At 36.4% G+C, this 14,197-nt stretch overlaps 2 protein-coding genes across 2 annotated transcripts in view; both read right to left on the minus strand.

The window, feature by feature from the left end:
- The window catches only part of LOC109831529 (beta-galactosidase-like), a 4,248-nt gene extending 2,645 nt beyond the window's left edge, over positions 1-1,603 (minus strand). The window contains exons 1-8 of the mRNA XM_020398865.1: positions 1,432-1,603; positions 1,222-1,317; positions 1,030-1,142; positions 876-942; positions 681-773; positions 454-597; positions 278-366; positions 80-198 (exon numbers count right to left, since the gene is read on the minus strand). Coding sequence (XP_020254454.1) covers positions 80-198; positions 278-366; positions 454-597; positions 681-773; positions 876-942; positions 1,030-1,142; positions 1,222-1,317; positions 1,432-1,602 — 892 coding nt within the window. The 5' untranslated portion in view covers position 1,603. The remainder of the gene's footprint in view (positions 1-79; positions 199-277; positions 367-453; positions 598-680; positions 774-875; positions 943-1,029; positions 1,143-1,221; positions 1,318-1,431) is intronic.
- LOC109831538 lies at positions 6,590-7,606 on the minus strand. Its single transcript, XM_020398877.1, has one exon. The coding sequence runs from the start codon at positions 7,604-7,606 to the stop codon at positions 6,590-6,592; it is 1,017 nt and encodes a 338-aa protein (XP_020254466.1).

Genomic DNA, 14,197 nt, shown 5'->3' on the forward strand with positions numbered 1-14,197 from the left:
ATACTGAAGTTTCGGTGGAAAAAAAGCATAATTATCAAAAAATAACAAAATTAATTAAAATGAATATATATTTATCGGCATGGAATATTAACCATGTAATAATTTTGAAGTGTTCCACCAGTTTGGAAAAATCGAGCAACAGCGTAAGCCACATCTTCAGCAGGCCTGTGAGGATCTGGTGCATCCCAATTTTTAAACCTATAACAAATAGCCAGTATTAGTAGAAGAAATTAATGTGGTTTTAATATAAATAACTTTTTTTCTAAGAAAAACCCACCAGCCAGTCCAATTTTCTGTCCACATTTTAGGACTGTTCTTATTGTTTGGTTCAAAGTCATGACAATAGAAACCATTGCAAGTGTTGATCTGTTAAAACAAAATTAAGAAAACAGGTTATAAATTGTTTTTAATTTTACTTACCAAAAACTGAAAAATTATTATTTTATGATTTACCATTGGTTGAGGAGCATCATCTTGTTGGCACATAATCCAGGGTACACCAACATTAAGAGCTTCAGCCATTTTTGCACTCCATTGGACGTATCTTTTCCCAGCATCTCCATAAGGGCCTTCGATGTTACCATACTCATTCTCAATCTAATTTAATACAATATATAAAACCATTAGTCGCAATAATTTAAATAATTTTCAAATTTAAAACTAAATAAAATAATTCATACTTGAGTGAGGATGACAGGGCCTCCTTGGGGCGCCAAAAGGCCTTCAGCCTTAACCATGTTTACAATTTTAGTAACAAAGATTTGCATTTCATTCTGCAGAATAAAATGAATTACGCTCAGTAGAACATTCCGTCGATAAATAATTTTTTTTTAAAAAATAAAGGAAATTTTTATTTTTATTTTAAAAAAAAACACCTTGAAAGGCTGGTTATCTGTCCTAAACTGCATCCCAGGAGTCTTTTGTAACCATGCTGGAAGTCCACTGAATGTAGAAATAAAAATAGGTAAACGAACCTTATTCGTATAAACTAAAATGCTTGTGCATTAATTTCCATAATTTTGAAGTTACCCATGATTCCACTCCGCGCAGACGTAAGGACCGATACGTAGAACAGCATATAGACCTGCACTCTTGATTTCCTTAAGAAATCTGATGATGTTCAGGCTTCCCTCGAAATTATACTGAGGGGAGAAACAAAAAAAAAACAATATCAGCATTAGCTGATATTTGATAATCATAAAAAAAAGATAAATTAGAAACCTGGCGACGTTGAGGCTCGTGAGCATTCCAAAACACATAGGTCTCTATAGCATCAAGCCCGCCTTCTTTTGCCTTTGCTATCAACTCAGGCCACATCTGCACGAAATAACAAACAAATACATGCACTAATTAGTTATTATTTCACCCACAAAAGCAAAAAAGAAAAAAAAATAAAATAAATCCATTTAAAAGAAAATGAAAAAAAAAAACCTGAGGTGTGCTCCGAGGATAATGAATAGAGCCAGAGATCAAAATCCTTCTCTGGCCGTCGATCTTTATCGCCCGTCCATCGTGAGAAACATCAGCAGCATTTGATGAGCGTAAAGAAAAACAAGCTAAAAATATTGCTAGAGTTAAGAAGACAGATTTTGAGAATGCCATGGCTCACTCTCTCTTGAGAAAACTGTGAAGGCTTCAGCTCGCTATTTATAGGCATTCTGAAAGAGGAAAATATTATTATCTCCCAGAAACTAATCCTAACTAATCGCAAGATTTTCTCCTGAAACGGTGTCATAATATCTTATTTTTTTTATCCTTATCCAAATAATTAATTATCTGAATAGATTCATGGATCTGATTCGGTCATTTAAAGAATGTTGCAAACTACCAAATTTGATCTTTTTATTATATATCCTAAATCTACTCATTGCTGATATTCTTTCAATACTTAGTAACTAAAGAGAGAGAGAGAGAGAGAGAGAGAGAGAGAGAGAGAGGAAAAAAACGGAAAGGAGGAAAAAATGGCGGCTTCGATATATTTCAGTTAGAATTTTACAAATTATGATATTTTTCAGTTAAAATTTAAATCTAAACTAAATTAATCCCGTGGAGGTTTTCCACAGTACAGGCCACGTACTCAAATTGGAAAATGATAACTGAGCTATAATTTCTACACTAGTTTTACGCTACTCTGAGATGGCGCTGCTAAGGTGTACCATATTAAATGTCTTTTACTATTTGGATATAAAAATTGCCAAAATTTTCATTTTTTTAAAAAATTCATCGGTTTCGTGAACAAGATATGTATTCTTGCAATTGTTTTTGTTGCGAGGAGATCTCTTTGTTTTTTGAGTAAAAATGAGAACATCACCTCTTAATTAAAACCTATAGTAGGGCAACATTGTTCATTGTAGCTTCTTCTCTCCTTTTTTGCCGCTTAGGGGCTGTTTGGTTCGTTTCCTTGATATAGGGAAATGCAATTCCATGTAAAGAAATATAAGTTTTGAGTTTTTCAAACTTTTCCAAGAAATAGATTGTTTTGTTTTGGTTCGCACATAAAAATTGGTGAGAAACCAATGTATTTATTTTTCTTGTGTTTGGTTCGCATAGAAAAAAAAGGAAAACTTTTGTAAACAAAGCAAAGAAGGAAAAAATCTGACATGGCAGAGTTTTCATCAATTTCACTCGGTTGGGGAAGGAAATCGGAGAGGGAAAAAAATCTGAGCTGCCGGCGATTTCAGCAGAGTTTTCCCTCTTCCATCCGAGCGAACCAAATCGGCACAAAGAAATAGACGGAAACAAAAAATCTGACGTGGAGGGCTAAAAATCTGACGTGGAGGGGATTTCTGAGTTTTCCACCCCTTATAATAGCGAACCAAACAGCCCCTTAACGAAAAAGGATCGAAAACGAAAAAGATTTCGGAAAGGAAAAAGCTCTTTTAGAAAATACATTCTTATTTTCCAAAATAAGAATGTATGAAGAAGAAGAAGAATATAAAAAAGCTCTTTTAGAAAATTTAAATTTTGGCAGATTTGTTAGTTTCCAAATATAACAGATAATTAATAAGGTACAGTCAACAATGACATACCAGCACCACCTCAGCATAGTGTAGAAATAGTGTAGAAATTATGGGGTATATGTTTGGTTTATTGTAGTTGGAACCCCATGTTGTTCCGACTGCATCAAAAATTTTAAAGGAGAAATTTTTAAAACCAATCATTTTTAAAATTTAATAGGCAAAATCGACCTAAACTGAAAAATATTAGCAAGACCGACCGTTTTCAGAAGAAAAGGATCGGTTTTGCAGCGGAGGGTCTTTTACGAAGTGCACGGGACTGTTAGTCTCGTGCACTTGGTGTTCCGCAACGGCTGCCCTCTCTGCTTAAAAGTCGGGGCTGCTAGTCCCGACTTTTAAGCAGAGAGGGTAGCCGCTGCTGAACACCAAGTGCACGGGATTAGCAGTCCCGTACACTTGGTGTTCCAGCAACTGCTCTCTCTGCTTAAATGTCGGGACTGCTAGTCCCGACTTTTAAGCAGAGAGAGCGAACACCAAGTGCACGAGACTAGCAGTCCCGTGCACTTGTTGTGCGTATTTTTGTGCGCTTTTTGTCTGTATTTCAAGTAGTTCCTGTGCATACATCAACACAAACTTCCTCTAACAAGTCACATACTCATTTCACCACTGCATTTCATGTAGTCCCTGTGCATACATCCACACAAACTCCCACTTCAACTTATTACATACTGATTTCACCACATACTCATTTCAAATCAAACAAATCACATCTCACCACAAACTCCCACTAACAAATCCAACATAATAACACCACAAACCCACTTAGAAATCAAACATATCACACGATATTATCGACTACAAATCCAAAAATCACATCCCTAAATAGTTTTGTAATGTATATAACCTGTAGTTTACATACATCCAAGAACTCTCCTCCTCCTCCTTTGGCTTCGTCGTCCTCCATACCGCCTTTCGACGAGTTCGTGATCCGGTTGCGTTTGTGGTTGTGACGGTCCAGCTCCATCGTCGACACGTTGGGAAGGTCCAGCTTCATCGTCATTTTTGCGTCGTCCTCGACTTTGTCGCTGTTGTCGTGTATATACGAATGGCGTTACCTCCCGTCCATCATGACGATCTTCGTGAGTTCGGTATAAGGCTTGTTGAAGCCTCTGCATTATAGCCTGATATATTGATACATGTTCATGTGCTTCGGGATTTCTATCTGCGATAGATAGTTCAAAAACAAAATTTCATATTAAATTTGATATTACAGAATGTAAATTTGAGATTTAATTTTATCATACCTGCTCGAGCCAATTCCAAGCCACGATTTGCAAGAGTTTGAACGTCATCTATTGCTGATACCTGCAAATTTTTCAACACATAAAGTACCAATAAAAATGGACTTAAATCAAAATATGAAAATACTTACTAATTCTCTCTCATTATACCCCGGGGCACATATCCTCTTTGCGACTCAAGCGGTATTGTGGTCGAATGAAGTATCCATCTTCGGGTTATGCCCCAATACCAAGTGCAGTAATCTGATTCCCGAGGAGTTGGTTCAATTTGGTTGACAATACAAAAATACCTATCATTCCATCTGTGTATAAAAGCTTGATGCACGATCATCCAGTTTATTTGTTGGCCTCCTTTCTTTGCCTTCCTCTCTATCTTTTCAACAAACTGCGGAACATGTTGTGCACGACCAAATTGTCGAAGCACGTGGTCCGGTACATGCATTTCTACTATCTCCAAACATATAAGAGGAACTCTAGCTCTCCATACAACTTGGTATTCTGTGCATATTGGGGGTAGCTGAGGTAGAAATTAGGTGTAGGGCTCTCATTCCATCTACAATAATTTAATACAGTTGCATATCAGAATTGGGTTTTCAGTATGTAGAAGAAAAAGTGCATGTTTTTCGGTGAGAATTACCTGAAAAATCTTCATACGGTCAAGCTCATTCCGGTAGAAATCCAATTGTCTAGCCGGGGTCTCGTCATAGCATTTTTCGACATTCCATCTACAAAAAAATGTTTGTCATACATTTAGTACCACAATGATAACTACAATTATATTCGCTACATAAAAAATACAATATCTGCATCCCAATAGAATTTGTCCATCTAATTGTAAATGCGTGCATAGTCTCGGCTTCAAATGAAGTCTCTCCCATGCCCATACTTGCAATAAGCTTAGACACCCTTTAAGCTCACTGTTTTGCATAAGTGCCACTTTTGACATCTCTATATAAGTATGCTAAAACGGCACTACCCCACGATTTTGTACTACATGCGTCCAAGTCCTCGAGGAGGGGGTAACCACCTAGCATATTCACAATATTCCAATTTATCAAAATAAGCTAATTCAATGAAATACAGATTCATATTATAAATACACATACCTCGCATGCACTTTATCTTTACTTGAATCTGGAAATAATATAGTACCAATCATGTGCATAATGTATGCACGTGCACGTTGGTCAACCAAAATTTGTGGGGCATCAACAGGCAACGGTACTGAGAAGGTCTCTCTCAACCACTTTAACTTAATATTTCCTCGAGGCATTGACTGTGGAGCTACACCTAACAACTGCTCACATCTTGTCTGACATACAACACTATCAGTGCCGGTAATGCACGAACCATCTATACGGAGACCGAGTATCACGGCTACATCTTGTAGAGTAATGGTAGCCTCGCCCATCCGAAAGTGGAAAGTATTGGTCTCAGGTCTCCATCTATCCATCAACGCGGCCAGTAGGGGCCAATCGAGCTTTATCCAACGAAGCTTTGAACAAGCCAAGAAGCCAGCCCGTGCCACAGCTAATATGATACGCTCATCCTCTAACTGCCAACGGCTATGACTGAGGCTATGATCAACCATAACGATACTCCCTCCTCTCTGTACAGCAAATGATAGTATAAGAATACAATATTATGTAAATGCAAATATTGCAATTATAAAGTAACTGAATTACCTCTGTACAAGATATAATATGTGAACGATGCTGAGCTTGGTCATATAAGACCTCATCACTAACCAGCCCATGATCCATGGTGTACAAACCTGCACATACAATTATACACATGTCAATAATCAATCATATAGTAATTCAGTTTCTTTATTAAAGTATATAAAAATAAAAGAATGATATAAATTACCAATTAGTTGCTATCTATTGTGTCTAGATGGACAACGAGGTCGAGTATGTCCCGGTTGTTTGCAAAAACTACATTTTTATGCTTGACCACTCCTTCTCGCCCTTGATCCATGGTTCCCCTAATTCGCACAGATCGTGGTCGACCTGCTTGTCTCCGGTACTGAAGTGGAATTATACGTGGTCCATTATATTCAGGCCAATACCGACTATCATCAGGTGGATGAAAACTCTCACTATATGTCTTTTGATAGTGAGCTGTTGAATACCAAGGCGAGTAATACCGATTTCTGGGAATTCTAGCATCTCCCGGCTGATTAGAAGAAGCTGCAAGCACATGTGCACAGGGTATTTTTTGAAGTTGTGGTATGTTACATGTGCAAGTGCAATCAACATCAAATAGTTTAACAGTGTAGATACCGTCACAATCCTGTACCCGCCATTCGTTGTCGTTGAATACGGTAATTTAACATGATCTTGCTGCCTCAATTCTTCTATACAAAATGGACTCATTTTTTGGTGTGTAACGTGTTGTCCAGTCTATGTCATCACCACGCCTTTTGTTGTAGTATGCGTTTAGCCTATAGAATGTTCTCGTAACCAAAGATTGTATTGGCATAGCTCGTGCTCCTTTAAGAACGCCGTTAAAGCTCTCGGAGCAATTAGTCGTCATCATGCAAAGCCGCACACCCTCATCCTTACATAATGCCCACTGATGCTCGAATTGGGGCTTCAAGTTATTTTCAATCCAATTATGTGCATCTAATGACAAAGACTTGATTTTCTCCCTGCAATGTTCATACACTAATGTGTCGGTCGCACACCCGGCTTGCCACAAAAGATTTTGCAAATTAATCTCACCGTGTTTTTTCTTGAAATTATCTCTTATATGCCTTAAACAATATCGATGGTGATGTGGTGCACTAAAACCCTTATGTAACGCCCTTATAATTCTTTTCATCCTATCCGAAATAAAGGTAATTATTCTTGGCGCACGGACACTTGGAATCCACTTGTATATAAGTTCAAAAAACCACTTCCAACTAGACGTATCCTCCACCTCCATGACTGCAAATGCTAGAGGAAATAACCCGCCATTTGCATCTACACTGGTCGCTACAAGAAGCACGCCTTTGTACTTTCCATATAAATGTGTACCATCAATGCTCAATAGCGGACGACAAAAAGTAAATCCCTTAATAGCAGGACCAAATGCCCAAAACACGCGAGTGAACCTCTCCATACCCGGTGCAATCTCTTCGGATAATATTTCGTATTCAGTACCCGGATTATTTCGTTTGATAGCTTTAAGATACTGTGGAAGTAATTCATATGATTTTTCCCAATCTCCAAAAATTTTAGACAACGCTTTCCTCCTTGCATCATATGCCTTATATTTAGATATCTTAATCCCCCGCATGTCATATACCCTCTGAAATATCTGACCTGCATTCAGATCAAGTTTAGCTCTAACTTCAGGCATAATTAGCTTACATATATAAGAAGAAGATGCAGAATAATCATCGACATCCACCGACGGGTTGCAACATGTGTGAAATCCGCAATATCTACATATTACAAATTGCACATTTGATGATTTTCTCACGGCGGCATTTAGCAACCAAGGACATTTTTTATTTCTCTCATCTTGCTCATTTGCGTTCTCTACTTCATTCTTATCGTTAAAGAAGCATTTCACATTGTAGTTTGTTGCATTAGTTTTTACCGGCTTGAATTTGACCCGATTCTTGATGGACCATTCTCAGATTGCAAAGATCAGTGCCTCCTTGCTCTCGAATAGATCCCCTTTTTTAAAAGTAAAGTCCTCAGGTCGTTGTAAATTTGGCCCAACATCAACAAATCCAGCTTAAGAAGTATTTATCCAATCCTCATTATGAAACTCGTCGGGCAACGGATCTTCAGCTTCCACATAATCATTGTTAACGTTAAATTGCTTCATCCAACGGGCGTCATCATCGATTCCAGCTGCCACATGCATGCTATCAATTTGCACGCCATCTTCTTCAATATAGTCTGAATCATTTCATCATCTATAATTGCTCCGATTGGTGGGTAACCCGTAACATGACCTGAAGCGTCGTTAAATATATTAGTTGACGTCCCACCGATAGAATACTCACTTAAATGTTGTGGTTGAGACCATGGCTCTTGACTTGGAGATGTCATAAAACCAATCGACTCGTTGTCTAAGTCAAGCATCCGAGAAAACTCTCATTGAGGTCGTGAAACTTGGGCAAATTTCTGAATCGGATACTTCTCAATAAACAACTCAATTGACGCTTGCTTCTCGACTAATTGTTTCATGTCATTCAATTCTTCACCTTCGGTAATCTCCACGGTAATAGTTCTACTCTCATTTATCGGACAGTTGAAGAACACCCGAATTGTATATTCTTCTTTCTTAATTTTAGTAACTCTGTGTATTTCCCTAGTCATTCCATCAAAATTACACGACTTAGATAGCATGAACATTTTCCGAGAACCTCCATCATACACCGGCAAATTATTCACTCCGACGCCGAGGCTCCCATTAAAGAAACAAATAATGGGTATGGAGTTCGTCATCGAAACTAAAAATACACAGTCCATCATATGCAAATAATCTATTAATATCTGAATAAATCAGCATCAAATTTATTACCTTAATCAATCCCAAATAATGGCTAAACCCTAATTATTATTAATCATATGTAAATAATTGCTAAACCCTAACTCCCAAATCACATTATTCATCCTATTGCACAAAATAAAATCTAATCCTACCCAATTCTAGCAAAATTAACAGCAAAATTAACAGCCAAAACACTATACCCCCAATTCTAGCAAAATTTGATGAATATCCCTCTAAAAAATAATTGCTAAACTCTCATATGTAAATAATTGCTAAACCCTCTCATATGTAAATAATTGCTAAACTAAACCCTAACTCCCAAATCACACATTATTCACCCAATTCTAGCAAAATTTTGAATATCCCTCTCAAAAATTAACAGCAAAATTAAAAAGCGTTGGGGATGTCGAAGCTTGGTCACGAGGGGGTCGAAGGCGCGGCCATGGGGCGGCTGCGGGGTCGGCGCGACTACGGTGGTCGGGGCGGGGGTCGACCGAGGTTAGGTTTCTTTTTTTTTTGGGGAGTGGTCACGAGAAGAGAACGACAGAACGAAAGAAAGAACGAACGAAAGAAATGGGGGGTTGGTGGGGTAGGTGGACTGCACGGGACTACTAGTCCCGTGCAGCTCTAAAAATTGCAAAACCGACCTTTTTCGGTCGGTTTTGCTAATTATTTTATGAAACGGTCGATTTTTCCCAATAAAGTTGAAAAAAGGGTTTTTTTAAAAATTTGTCCAATTTTAAACTCTTGTTTAGCTAGATGTTGTTACAACACCAAAAAGCTATTGCAACAATGAAATAAGCAAAAAAAAAAGAGTTGAACAACACTTAAATTCAAGACTGTTGCAACATTATATGTTTGAACACCATCAATATTTATTGTTCCAACTTCTCCTAACCAAACACACACATAGTGCAGTTACCGCTGCTCTCAAATTCTAGATAATTAATCTTTATAAAACTATTTTGAAGTAAACTTTCTCAACCATGTCAAACTAATAAATAATCACCCTAATATTTATTAGTTTTCCTCATCTCCACTGTCTTACTTCTAAATTCTTCGAAGTTAATTTTGAAATTGACGTTTCCAAAAAGCATTCATCTCGTTCTTCTCTTCATTGAAACTAAGGGGGGTGCTTGGTTAACTTAATTTTTAAAGAAATTTGATGGAAACGTACCTGACAGAAGCAATTTTATACATAAATTATTTTCTCATGATTTCTTAAAACTTTGTTTGGTGTAGCTTAGCTCTCTTTTATAGAATAGGGTTTCCATAAAGTGGGAAAAGAGGAATTTTTTTATTAAAAAAATAGAAATTCAATTCCTCTCATTATGGGCAGCATTGGAATGGATATTTGATACTCTTATTTTTTTTTATTCCTTGCAACCCATTTTTTATTCTCACAGTTTCTATTAAGTGGTACGTTTCCATTTTTTAGTAAGTGATCTCCAGCAAATCAAACAAAAGGAAAAGAAAGAAACATTTTCTTCATTTTGGATTTCCATGTTTTCTGCTTTGGAACCAAACTACAAAATATAGATTAAACATAGAAACCCTACTTTTCCACATTACCAAAAATCTTTCCATAAAAATTTATAGAAATACATGGAAATCACTTTTTGTCTACTGGGGAAACTTGGATTTTTCCAAGTGAATTTTTAGGCAAATTGAGCCAAGGTTTTTATTGGGTCCCACTGTCCGAAATAGATTGGAGTGAGTTTGAACGCGTTCTTGATTCAAAGGCAATGAATCTGGTATACTCACTTGTCCAAATCGGTTTCCGAATGAATGAGATATTCAAGTCGAATCTGGTATACTCACTTGTCCAAATCGGTTTCCGAATGAATGAGATATTCAAGTCGGAAGATGGACCAAAACTAAAGTTTAATGGGTCCAAATCGGTTTCCGAATGAATGAGATATTCAAGTCGGAAGATGGACCAAAACTAAAGTTTAATGGGTGCATCTAATTACGAAGAGTCGCAACTGTTCGGTTGAGTTGTGTCTGTTCAAACCCGAACAGTCACTTCTTTTTATTCCGAATGGGTGCATCCTTTGGTGAAGGGATGTCTTCAAAAGACACCTAGTCCCTATAAAAGGAACCCAAAATCTCATTCCCATAACACTCAACATTGAATCAAATCCAGTGTGTTTAAGAGAGATCTAAATTTTGTGTTCGTTCTTCTTCCATTTGTTTTCCTTTCCGGTCAAGTGGTGGAAGGCACGGTTAGCTTTGGTTCGCTAGTATAGCTTTGCAGAAGTGCTTCTTCGAAGCTGTGAAGGAGTGTTGTATCTTGGGAGGCAGCGTCCTATCATCCTGTAAGTACCATAGCAGAGGGCGTAATTTGTTTTAAGGAGATTCGTCACTTGACGTACCTCACTCTAGCAATCCTACTTCTTTCTCTCTCCTACATAAAGTACTTTTCCTAACAGTTCTTTTTAGAAATATTTTATTCAATTAGATTTTGATTATTAATTTAATACTAAATTATTTAGTACGAAACTAACATTGGCATTATTTAATTTTTCCTATAATTTATGATTGAAAATGAACCGAACAAGTACTCCTAATATTCTATCCGCACATATGACTGAAAATAATTTAGCTCTACATGTGATATAGTTGTTTTGCCATCTACTTATTTGAGTGTGGTCCATCAATTTTTTATTAAGATATGTGATTTGTTGAGGCACTTCATTAGTAGTTGCATTATTTTTTTAGGAAAAATTGCTTGTAGCGAGCAATTTGTAAAAAGTTAAGCACTTCTCATTCTTAACTAAAGTTAAACACATTTAAGCACTTGGACACAAGTATCCATGCTAAAACACACCTAGTCTAAGAAAGTATAAAGTACTTATACTATATTTTTGTTTAATGCCCAGTTTACCCTTTTGTGGATTGTTAATTTTTTTTGTCTTATTCATCATAAGGTGGCAGTCCAAGAAGTGACAAATAATGAGATCAAGAGAAGAGAGAATATTTGCATTAAGGGCAATAATAGGAGAGATTTTTTAGAGGGAAATAAAATTGAAGGGAAACATAAGAAGTTCTCTCCAAATAATGGGGTAACATTTTGTACTTGACATTTATAGGTTCTCTTTCATATCTCATTCCCTCTTTAGATTTTACTTAAAGATCTTCAACAACCAAAATGTTCGTTACTGTTTCCTCTTAACTTCTCCAACAACCAAAATGGATGAATATTTAATATGTGTGGTTTCATTGAGCACTAATGCAACTCTCATTAAAGTCAATCATGCAACAAGTGTCATGTCCCACTTCCCAAAATACCGAGGAACCGGAACGTTAACAAGCCCGTGACGTATTAGACTGAGGAGAAATAAGTACTAGACCTTCTACTCAATCTAATACGCTAAGCGTCAAATAATATAAAGCGAAAGGCACAGGTCCCTGATCACAGTAGCGAGAATATAATAAACAACTCAGAATAAAATGATACATATCACAATTGAAATATCATCCCAGACATAATATTTAGGGCAAACATGCACTGATACAAAATAATCAAACTGAAATACTGGAGGAACATAAAAATACATCTATCAAGCGGAAATGGAAGGTTCTATAAAGGTAAACAAGGACTATCGAACAACTAAAGGAAATAACTAAGCTTCGGCTTCTTGTTCTGCTCTGTCTACAAAGCACTCCTGATGAGAACACGCTGGCTCATACTGAATATGTTCATCCTCCAAATCTGACATACAACTCGAGAGAACAGGAGTACGTCAGCGTGCATGGCACATGGCGAGATCGTAACAGGAAGAATAGAAACGGTCGAGCGACCAAATGCAATAACAACAATAATGAATAGAAACATGCAACTGGAATACTAACAAGTTAGATGCAATCCACCTCTAGAGCATAACAATCAGAAGAATCCATAAACATCCGTGTAATAAGGTCATACAACTAGATGGAATTAATTCTTAAAAATCTACAACATGAGATGTAATACGTCGAGCGAAATAATCCAAATAAGGAAACCCTCATGTATATATCATATGTCTCAAATTATAGATAATTAAATATTAATCCTGATCTATGTATGAAAAAAATATAACTAGTTCACATCTCACAAGAATCCATAATCATCTAAGGTGATAATAAAGGAAATTTCTAATTGTAGATATCAACAAAGCCTACCATAGGACGCACAAGCATATTATTCTTATTTTACATGTTATTCGAATTGGAGAAGAATATTTTCATGTATATAATCGGGTCCCCGTAAACCTATCTGGGGGCCAAGCGTGTGTTTATATACATGTTATATTCTCCGTCCAATTCCCCTTTATAAACCTCATGTTTGTCAGTTTAATTTAAGTGACTGTGCATGAAATATTATGCACTAGCCACGGAGTTACTGTAGAATGACTTCTGTAAAACTATAAAAATAACCGTGACCCATAACATGTCTGATCAAGAGTGCATCGTCTAGTCGATACTATAACAGTAATAGTCAAGGAAACCTCATACCGGGATATCGATATCATAATAGTAATAATCAAGTAAACCTCATACCGGGATATCGATATCAAGGGGACTCGAAAATCCTCACATCGGGATTTCGATGTCGAGATAAGTATAGTCATACTTTGAAGCACGCTTATAAATCATATTTTAACAAGAGTCGTCTTTATGTACAGTCTCTCCTATTGGATAACAACTAGGTAATAAAGTAACAAATTTTCATACAATCATTCATCAAACTAATTCCACGCATGTAATAACATATCACAATCTAATCTACGCATGTAATTCATAAGAGATATAAATATTGAAAGAAAAGTTAATGAGCAAGAGGGATCTTGCTACTATGATCTATTCTAAAAATAATCCTTTTCAAAAAATTAATAAACTTATTAATTCAGATAATACTTTTCCAAAAATAATTTATTTTAAAATATTCTCTCATACACTAATTCAACATAAACCTTTTTTCAAAATAACTCCTTTTAAATTATTATTATTATAACAATTCAGAATAATCCCTTATTCCAAAATAAACTCTTTTAAATAATTCTAAAAATATTCTTTAACTGTTCTTTTTAATATTCTCTCTTCCAAAATAAATTCTTTTCTCATTATAATAATTCTAAAATAATATTTAAATATAATAATCTATTAATTCAAATAATCTTTTACTCTGAAAATAATTTGTATCCTTACAATATCAGTTATTCTCATCTATTATCAACCAATCAACGCAGATAATAATCAATCACGGTCTAATCTACGCATCTAATTTAATGACAAATATAAATTATGAAATAATGAGTCAAGAGAAGTGGGATCTTGCTAGCGAGGCTAAGGGGCCTGTGGATGAGGCGGCGGTGCCGCTGTGGATGCGGCACAACGGGTCTGAAGAGGCGGAGGAGGGCTATATGGGACAGATCTGAACTAAGGTGAGGCAACGGCAGC

The sequence above is a fragment of the Asparagus officinalis genome, chromosome 1, assembly GCF_001876935.1.
Source record: "Asparagus officinalis chromosome 1, Aspof.V1, whole genome shotgun sequence".
NCBI classification, from domain to species: domain Eukaryota; kingdom Viridiplantae; phylum Streptophyta; class Magnoliopsida; order Asparagales; family Asparagaceae; genus Asparagus; species Asparagus officinalis.

Excerpts from the sequence above, each read along its gene's own strand:
- LOC109831538 (XM_020398877.1), bottom strand. The coding sequence starts at position 7,606 with ATGCCTGAAGTTAGAGCTAAACTTGATCTGAATGCAGGTCAGATATTT.